General features: G+C 36.5%; 1 protein-coding gene across 1 annotated transcript in view; it reads left to right on the top strand.

Annotated features, from left to right (window-relative positions):
* The first annotated feature begins 3556 nt into the window (after positions 1–3556).
* LOC110036377 (abietadienol/abietadienal oxidase-like) overlaps positions 3557–10268 on the top strand; it is a 16129-nt gene continuing 9417 nt past the window's right edge. Inside the window, exon 1 of the mRNA XM_020740842.1 lies at positions 3557–3737. Within this exon, the coding sequence (XP_020596501.1) occupies positions 3557–3737 (181 nt within the window). The remainder of the gene's footprint in view (positions 3738–10268) is intronic.

Raw genomic sequence — 10268 nt, 5'->3', positions numbered from 1 at the left:
AAAAATTATTAAATTAGATTCAAATGATGTTTGAATATAAATAATAATTTTTAAATCTTGCTCCAACTCTTAATATCTTATGGATACGTGATTAGGGTTGTCGAAACGACTTTTTATTTGTAAACAACTCGTGTTTGGCTCGCTAAGCAAATGAGTCGAATATGAACAAACTTTTTGAGCTCGAAATATAAACGAGTTGATCATGAGCTGAGCCTAAGCTCGCTCGTGTTCCGCTATTTTACTCCCCTATGTACAACCTTTCTTGGCACAATAGATGAAGCCATCTTCTCCCACTTCTAAGTTTGCTTCCTTAGCACTTTTTTTCCTTTAATTTTTAGTGCTCTTAACTTCCCAAGCTTCCATACTTTAATGCTATTAAGGACATCATAAACACCCATCTCTTTTCTTTCTCATCTACAAACTTCCCTATCAAAGCCATCTCTTTTCCCTCTATATAAATCATTTTCATTTTCCTTTCGAACCACATATTCAATAACCCAATTTCCTCCCAATCAAGTCAAAAATTTATGCCTAATACCTTTATCACATGCAAATATTGTTTCTACTTGGTGCTTGTCCTCATTTCATGTGTCTTTCACACTTGTATTGGCACATCCAATATTTGTTCATGTCGCTAAACAACACTCAATGTCCTGGAAACCATTAATTTCGATGAAGAGATCCATAAATTTTATGAAAGCAAGTTTATCAAAATATTGGCTACATCATCAAAATTCTCTTAAAGAGTTTATTAAACGAAAGTATGCTTTGAAAAAGCCTTAGATAATAGTTTCCTTAATTGATTTTAGTAAATAGCATTTATATCTATTTATTTATTTTATGCTATCATAATATACTTTTTTGACATACAAAAACCATTGGAAGGAGTTATAATTATTGATCGGGTTACCTTAGTTGCTCAAATGTTTTATTTGATATTATTTTTTTTTGTTAGTTGCACCTATTTTCCATTTTAGAGCTAACATTCAACGAGCCTAGCTAATTCTGTATTTTGGTCAAAAGATGATGGATGTCGTTACAAGACATTGTTTTTTATATTATATTTTAGGTTAGATTCTCAAAAACTCTATGATAAGAGTTTGTGAGATCCTATAATTTGATTTAAGAGGATCACAAAGTGCATTTGATTGGTGACCATCTATATAGAGCACGACTAGTGTTAACTAATCTTAATTCATGTTTGAAATTCAAAGTAGTGTTTGATTTGCTATAAAGGAATGCAAAGTATAAAAACATACAACATCAAAATAAATGTTACATGTTTGAAATATTTTAAAGCCATGTAATTGAACTAAAGAAATATACAAAAGTATTTCTTATTTGGTTTTAAATAAAATAAATTCAATTTAAAATTCAAAGATGATGGCTGGCAACCATAGCAATCAACAATGAGGATAGTGGCAACAATTGATGATGGTGGTGGCATCAAAAGTACGCACACACACACACACCAATTACAATTGCAGTTTATTGACAATTCCTTAAGAAATTAATCGAGGGCAAAAAGAAGAAAACTAATAGGGTGATGGAAAAGTTGAGCAACAAAGATTATTGACACCTTACACACCTTACAACAATCAAATTTTTCTCTTTTACTTTAACTTCTCTCAAGTCCATGCAATAAAATCAAACTAACCACAAACTACACCTCAAAGCACCAGATGTTAAACTGAACACAAAAATCCGTTCGTCTTTATCCATTACGATAGAAAAAAGAATTCAACAAGTCTCCCAAAACAAATTAAGGACAACCTTCACCATGATCAACCATCCAAATGCAAAATAATAATAATAATAATAATATCAATGACCAAATAATATACACCATTCGCAATTCCACAATACACAACATAACTAGCCCACAAAACCATTCTAACACATATTATAAACATAAACAAAAAAAAAAACATGAAAAACTTCAAACAAAATCATATCTACCCCCACCAATAATTATCAAACCAAGCGCAAGCTTCACTCATCAACACCAACGCAAACAGAGCCTCGAGATCCGGCAACTGGAAATAACCTCCCTTCGCCGAATCTCGCCTCTTCACCGTCGCCGACGACCTTTTCTTTGGCGGCGGAGGGCACGAAATCTCGGCCAAAATCCTGCAACTCATTTACTTCGGCGTCTCCCATCTCTCATCTTCTCTTTCCACCACCATTTCTCCTTTCTGTTCCTCTTCCAAAAAAAATTAATTTTTGAAGACGAAAGAAAGAGGGAAGGGTTTAATGAATTTTATAGCGGGATCCGATTCTCCTGATTGATGTCTGAGATAAGCCACCGCTACCGCTTGGAATCGTCTAGTGCAATCCTCGCTCACGCGTGCCACTCAAACGCCGCCGGGTTTCGGAGTTTCAAATCGCGAAATCGACGGGAATAAACGCAGGAAAGTTTATTTATGTATTTTGGGTTGGGGGTAATTTAGGCAATGTGGGATTTTGGGTTGTTTGGCGAACGTGGTTTGGTGTTTGGCAGTTTGCCCTTGCCCAGCGGAAAAATGGTGGTGGGCGGGGACACGTCAACGTGGTGGGGCTGGTGAGCTAGTGGGTCCAACATCTTTTGGTTTGTGCTAGTCCCTACACCTAGCCAATGTGGGACTATTTGTCCGGGTTTGGCCCTTGCTAGCGGAAAAATGGTGGTGGGTGGGGACACGTCAATGTGTGGGGCTGGTGAGCTGGTGGGTCCAACATCTTTTGGTTTGTGCTGTTCTACTGGCTCGAGAAGGAAAGCCTATGCTACGGTCCAGCTTTGAATTCCATTTGTAATTATTCGGCAACTGAAGCTTGTATGAAGTTCTTTAAACCATTGACCCGGTTGAAGGGGGTTGTTCTTCAATATGTGGCATATTAATTAATAATAAATAAAAAGTAAGAATTTTAAGATGTTTTGGATTATTTTTGTGCATATAGAGATATGTCAGCACAAATCTCAAGGCAGATAAACGGCTCAAGAGGATGACATCGACGATCAGGCATAGCTGTTGACGACCGTCTTGAACTAGATGTTGGTGGGGGAGACGTCTTGTCCAAACGATCTATGAAGATCTTTTGTAGGTCAAAAATCAGTTCTCATGACGATCGACAAAAGTCCGACGATCAGGCATAGTTGTTGACGACCGTCTTGAACTAGATGTTGTCGGGGGAGATGTCTTGTCCAAACGATCAATGAAGATCTTTTGTAGGGTGAAAATCAGTTCTCAAGACGATCAACAGGAGTCTCTCTAGCGTATTATATATCGATCGAATAAAAGCTTACCAGACGATCGACAACTCTCATCGATCGAATCAATCACCAGTCTTATTATATACAAATAACTTTATAATTACCAAAAAGCACCCTAAAAAGTTAATAATGAGGGGGGGGGGGGGGGGGGGACCTATAAAAAGGAGTCCATGTCATGAATAAATGACACTCTCTTTTATTGTACCCTACCGTGTTCTCTCTCTCTCTCTCATCACTTCTAAGCAGAACGTTCTATTCCTTTGGGTGTGTTTCCCTGACATTTTTGGATTTAACATCATTTAAGGTGCGATGAGTGTAGAAATATGTCATCAACAAGAAGAGGAGCCCAGTAACAGCAACAGGGAGAGTCCAGTCAGAGGAACAAAGAAGAAGCAGCATACACCGGGAGTTTATGAACGAGTTCGTTCAACAAGGCCTACAATATTTAAGAACTCAGTTCACAAACCATATGTCAAGATAGTTGGTAGAAGTACTTAGGGCGGCCTCAATTTCAAGAGAAGAGACAAACACGACAAGGAACACTCTAACCCCCCTCAAGGGGGACCTCCAAACAATAGTGGAAGGAGGGTGATCCACTTGCATTAAAAGCCTACGACAATCTATAACCAGACAATGTCAAATCCGCCCCCATGGTAGAGAGAAACCGAGATCAACCTCGGTACAATTGATGATCCTTGTTCGACTTATATTAGCAAGCTCTGATTAGATTCTATGACAGTTAAGATTGTGGAAATCGTGAAAGAGTTTCACGGCTGTATTGCTTGGAGTAATGCCGAGATGCCCGGTTTAGCTCCAGAGGTAGTTGCACATCATTTATCCTTTGATTTGAATGTGGTTCTTGTTAAACAAACACCTGAAACAAACACTTGAAGGATGCAACCTGAAATAGAGCAAATGGTCACTGGTTAGACCATAAAGCTCATCGAGACAAACTTTACTAGAAATTTTACCTACCCTGCATGGCTCTCAAACATCGTACCTGCCATAAGATGAAAGGACAAATATGGGTTTGCATCGACTTTCGGGACCTGAATAAATCCTACCCAAAGAACGATTTTCCTTTGATGATTTCGGAGCTTATGATTGATGTTGCCTCCTCTCATGCGTTGTTCTCCTTCATGGTTATCCGGTTATAACAAAATACGGATGGCCCAAGATTAAGAACAACATATGGCTTTTCGTACTCCAAAACATATTTTGCGATAGGGTCATGCCTTCCAAATTGCAGAACGTCAGGGCTACCTTTCAGCGCATTACGACACACATCTTAGAAGACTTGATAAATCACCAATTTTAGTGTTATTTTGATGATGTAGTAATCAAGAGTCATTCTGAAGAGGGTCTTCTATCAGATCTAAATTTGTTTTTGAGCACCTTAGAAAATACGATCTGAAGTTGAACTCATTGAAGCGTGTCATTGGTGTATCCTCCATGAAGTTTCAGGTCTTCATTGTCCGTCATAGGGACATTAAATTTGACCCCGGTAAGATTAAATCCATCATAGAGATGGAACTCATATGAGTCTGACGTGATCATGTTCCCTTCAAAGAAAGCTTGCATTTATTAGCAGGTTATTTCGAACCTTTCTGGTCGATGTTAACATTTTTTTCCATTGACCAAGAAAGATGCTTGTTTCCATTGGGACAAAGCATGTTAAATTTTTTCTGTGATATTAAGTGATATTGGTTGAATCCTCCAATGTTAGCAGCTCTCCTCCTAGAGAAATCTCTCATTTCGTATATCTCCGCACTCGATGAGCCGGTAGGAGCCTTGTTGACCCAGGTGAATGAGGATGGGAAAGAGGTCTCTTTGTACTATCTTATTTAGCATTTCATTCTTGCTGAATTGAATTATTCATCGATCGAAATTCATTGCTTGGCGTTGATATTTTTAGTTCAAAAGTTGAGACATTATATGCTCTCACACCATATTGATCTGATATCGATGATAAACTCTTTAGAGTAACTGATGACTCGTCCCGCTCTAGTGGGATGGTTGACCAGATGGTCTATGATATTGTCCTAGTTTGACATTTTAGATGTCCCTCAACGAGTTAAGTGGAAGGTGTTAGCTATTTTTTTAACAACTCTCCCAATCCTGACAGATTTGCCTATTAATGATGATTTTCCCAATGAGTATTTGATGGTCGTTGATCCCCCATAAAGAGAGTTGTATTTTGATGAGGCATCTTCCTTAAAGGAAGGTACATTGGGATTTCTCCCAATACAATTAGGGGTTGGGTTGATGTTTATATCGCCCGATCGTAGCATCCTCTGATAATCTTACAATTTAATGGAACCATGTACTAATAATGTTGTCGAATATGAGGGTATGATTTTAGAACTTTGGTTGGCTATTCAGATGGACATCGGGAAAATCAAAGTTTTTGATGATTCTTAGCTCATAATTAGTCAACTCCTAAAAACTTATAGAGTTCTCAAGCCTGAGCTCCTAGCGTTGTTGAAGCTCATTCCCGAGATCACTGTTATTAAAATACCAACTATCCCATGCAAATCTCAAAAGTACACATTTGATTAGGCCAAAATGGCTAATGGAGGGCATTTAGGACATGTCAAATGAGGCTAAACCCAAGACATTACATCCTTCTACACATATCTCCTCAAACACAAGGACTACCATTTAAGTCCAATGTGCATCGATTTCAAATCAACATCAAAATCATGAAAAATCATGTTCTGAAAGTGGATGTTTAGGTGTCATGACCCTAGCGCCTAGGCGCCACCCAGGTGATGTCAACTTTCTAGGGACTCGGGAAAATGCTTGTTTTTTAGTTGTTTTGGGTACCTAGGTGCTCGTGACTGATGCCCAGACACCCAGTCTGACATCTAAATGTCAGAAACTCGTGCCAAACTTCTAGGGGCTTCGTTTCGACCATCCAAGTGGGCATTTGGGTGCCTAGACACTTAAGTCCGGCGCCTAGTCGCTAGTCTAGCCCTAAAAATCCTGATTTACACTTGGAGTGTCTGACGGAGGATTTTCTCGATCCGAAAGCAACGGTAGACCACATGTGACTAAATTATGATCCCCTATCTCCAATAATGAGTACTTTGCTAGTCTGTTGATCTCGAAAAATTTTAATCATTAAATTCTCTTATAAAAGATAAAAAAAATGTTTGAGTTAAAATGGACTCCAAGTACATTTCCGAAAGAGGCTCACATTAAAATACTAACTCCTAATTTAACTCGTAAATTATCAAGAATTTTAAATTAATTAAGAATCAGATCAAATTTCTTTCAAATCTATCACACCTTCTCAGTAACATGCAATTCTCCATTTTTAAAACTACGGGTCAATTTTTACAAACAAATAATTAGATAAAGTATAAATAATATATTCCTAATTAAATATTGATTTAATTTGATTTAGGGCTTAGAGAGAAATGATATGTTCCTTAAAATCATAATTTTTTTTTTTCCGTTCAATTAAATATGTTAAATTTTAGGGTCATTTACATAAATCTCATGCCTAAACATTCGTATCTACGTGCAAATCGCTCGTATTTCATGTCACATAAAAAATAGCATTAGTTCGTGATATGACGCCAATGTTTTATAAATATAAATATGATTTCAGATATGTAAATACATAAGAAATATGTGATATGCATGCAAATTTCATTAAAATTTATACAAGTCAAATTATGTGCATAGTTCTCATTTTATAAGTCTAATTAAATTTATTGGCTAATATGTCTGCTTTGAAACAGTGTTATTTTCTTTGCTCGAATGTACAGATATATTAATTAAAAATAAAATACATCTTATATTACAAAAAATACTAATGTTTTAAGATTTGGAGCGCGGCGAATGGCGTGGACTATGGCTTGCCTATTTGATGGAGTCACGCAGTCCACACAGTAGGATAAGATTGAAATAAAATTGTCGGGAAAACTGAAAAAAATTAAAATAATAAAGAATTATATTAGGGTGTAAACAGATCCGACATGAATGAATAGAGCTTGTGTTCGTGTTTCGTTCATTTGAAATTATGTTTGTTTGAAATAAGCTCTTTTTCAAAATTATTCGTGTTCGTTTATTAACGAACGAGCCAAACACGACTTGTTCGCGAACAACGAGTCAGTTTGACATCTCTAATATTAATATATATAAATAATATATTATATTAATTATATAACTTATATTATATAAATTTATAATATCTATATTAGTATATTACTTATATAGTATATTAATATATTATTATATATTATAATTTATAAAATTTAATTTTTTAAAATATCATAAATTTTATATATATATTTTTAAATTATTTTATATTTCGAACAATAACGAATCTAACACGAACTAACACATCATTATTCGTGTTTGATTCGTTTAACTAACCGAACGAAAAAAATGTGTTCACGTTCGTCTCATTTACTTATTGAACGAATCAAACACGAACTGTTCGTGAACAACGAGCTTTTTTTACAGCCCTAGAATCATTAATAAATAATTTATATTATATTAATCTTAAAATAAATTTAATCATTTATAAAGATAACTTAATTCAATTTTATTCTCTAATAAGTGTAATCGAGGGTTTGACTTAATTTTAATTTATTGATGTATTGTTAGAGATCGATAACGTATCATATCAGAATGTATAATATGTGATATCTATAATATATGTATAATATATCTATATTTGTATTAACTCTAAAGCTTAGTATGAGCTGAAGAGTAGACCATAACTTCCAACATTCATAACCCTGGACCACCACAAGTCGCCTTCTCTATTCACCGTCGTATGCCATCCATGCTTGCTACGTTGTATCCCGAATACGGCTATAATATATAACACAAAATTGAAGACCCAACAATAACATTGAACCTTTGTAGCTGCCAACTGTCGGCAATCACCGTTCGTCGGCCATCGTCGACAAATGCCTACCTCCTGCCACTAGCAACCACTATTTTCAAATGATGCATGCCAAATGTGGTTGTAACCTATAACGTGTATTGAAGCCCAGATGATAACTTCCAACTTCTGTAGTCGCTGACCACCGTCGACCACCATCAGTCATCACCACATGCCACCGTAAACCATTGTTTAGGACTGTCGTAGCTAGAATACACAGTTGTTCCAAGCACTTGTATTTTATTTTATGTTGTATGTGGATAAATGTGGTATCCAATGTAAATCTATAACCTTGTTCTTAGGGAAGGGGTCCAACAACCGACTACATCTATTATGTCAAATTATTGCTTTTGTAATCACCAACTACAACCAATGTGAATAATTGAAGCTATTACAACCCCCAGCCAAGGCTTATGTGGCCAACTAAAATTACAGATTTCAAACCATGGCCTTTGCAACCAAGTGATGATATTATAATCAACAAATATAATTTTTGAAGCAGACTATTACTATTACAATTTCCAATTACAAAATTTGTGGCCAATTGACACTATTATACTCACTAACTACGACCTATGTTGCCAACTACCAGTGCTACAACTATCAACTATGTCATATGTGGCCAAAAAATAATAGTGCACCTTCCAACCACTACCTTTATGACCAACAACTATATGTGCATCAACCAATTACAACTTTTGTGGCTTGTTACAACTTCCAACTATGACAAACATGATCAATTGACGCTATTACAGTCACCAACTACGATATTTGTGGTCAATTGATGAGATTACAACAACCAACTACGACCTTTGTGCCCAAGTGTTGAGTGTGCAGCAATCAACTACGACCTTTGTGACCAACTACTATTGTTACAGTTTCCAACTGCAGCCTCTGTGATCAACTATCACTATTATAACCATTGATTATAACATTACGACTACTATAGTTTAATTATTATTGTACAATTGTAATTATCAGCTTTGTAATTTCATTTTCTCTAATTCATGAGAAGAGTGAGCATATGTACTAACAAACACATAATGGATTACTTTGACTAAACAAGGCGTCGTGGTTTTTTTCCTTTTCGGGTTTTTCCACAATATTTTCTTGTGTCTTTTGCTGCTACATTTTTGTTAATTCTTTGTGTGCTAGAACTTCATGCAACATCAATACATAAAATAATCACTTAACCGCAATGAATTTTTCAGCGCACAACAATGATAAATCACAATTATTGCTTCATAAGTTTCACCTAAACACAATTTTTCGGAACACAACGAGTTAGCCCTCAATCCATGTTTGGAACTCTTTCAAATGCATTTGGAAGTTCAAACAGCTGCAAATTTGCAGTTGAATCGAGTGTTTTAACAAGAATCCAATGAGCCCAAGATCTCTCAATTCCTACATCATTAAGGCACTCAAATGTTCATCAAACATCATCTGATAGAAGAAAGCTTTTCGGACTGTCCGATCAATGTGGTTCATATTTCTGCATTAATTGCACTTACAACACTACAAATAGAGCCTCACCAGTCTCGGGGGAGGGAGGAGCTTGAGGTCTGAGAAAGAACTTAAACTTTGAGAAGGAGTTGAAGTCCAGCACCACTCCTGCCATCGAAGATTGCCACTAACGACCATTGACCTCCGCTAACCGTCGTTGACCACCATTGACCGTCGCCAATCACCACGGACCACTGTCGATCACCGCCGACCGTCGTTGATCGTCGTCGAAGGTCATCAATCATCGTCGACCACCGTTGATCACTGCCGACCGTCGTCAACCAGCACCTTCCGCCTCCAACGATCGTCATCGGTCGCTGCCCACTTCTTACAATAAGTTTATTCGTGCACTGATGTTTTAACTCTAAATATTGATCAACCCTTTTTCATCTGTGGGACGAGGGACTGTATATATAATATCTAATTTATACTTAATTTCTTCAGTTAGGCTAGACCCCGTGGGTTTTCCCTTTTTGGGGTTTCAACGTAAAAACTTTTAGTGTCATTATTAATTTTTTTCTCTCTTCTGAGTGTGTGTTGAATCATCGTACCACACTAAAATGATAATTTTCTACCCTGCAACTATGAATTTTCTTGCATGCATCATATATATAT

The sequence above is a fragment of the Phalaenopsis equestris genome, unplaced genomic scaffold (assembly GCF_001263595.1).
Source record: "Phalaenopsis equestris unplaced genomic scaffold, ASM126359v1 Scaffold000002, whole genome shotgun sequence".
In the NCBI taxonomy this organism is placed as follows: Eukaryota; Viridiplantae; Streptophyta; class Magnoliopsida; order Asparagales; family Orchidaceae; genus Phalaenopsis; species Phalaenopsis equestris.
Note: the sequence above shows the minus strand (reverse complement) of the source record. Positions and strands in the feature narration are given on the sequence as shown.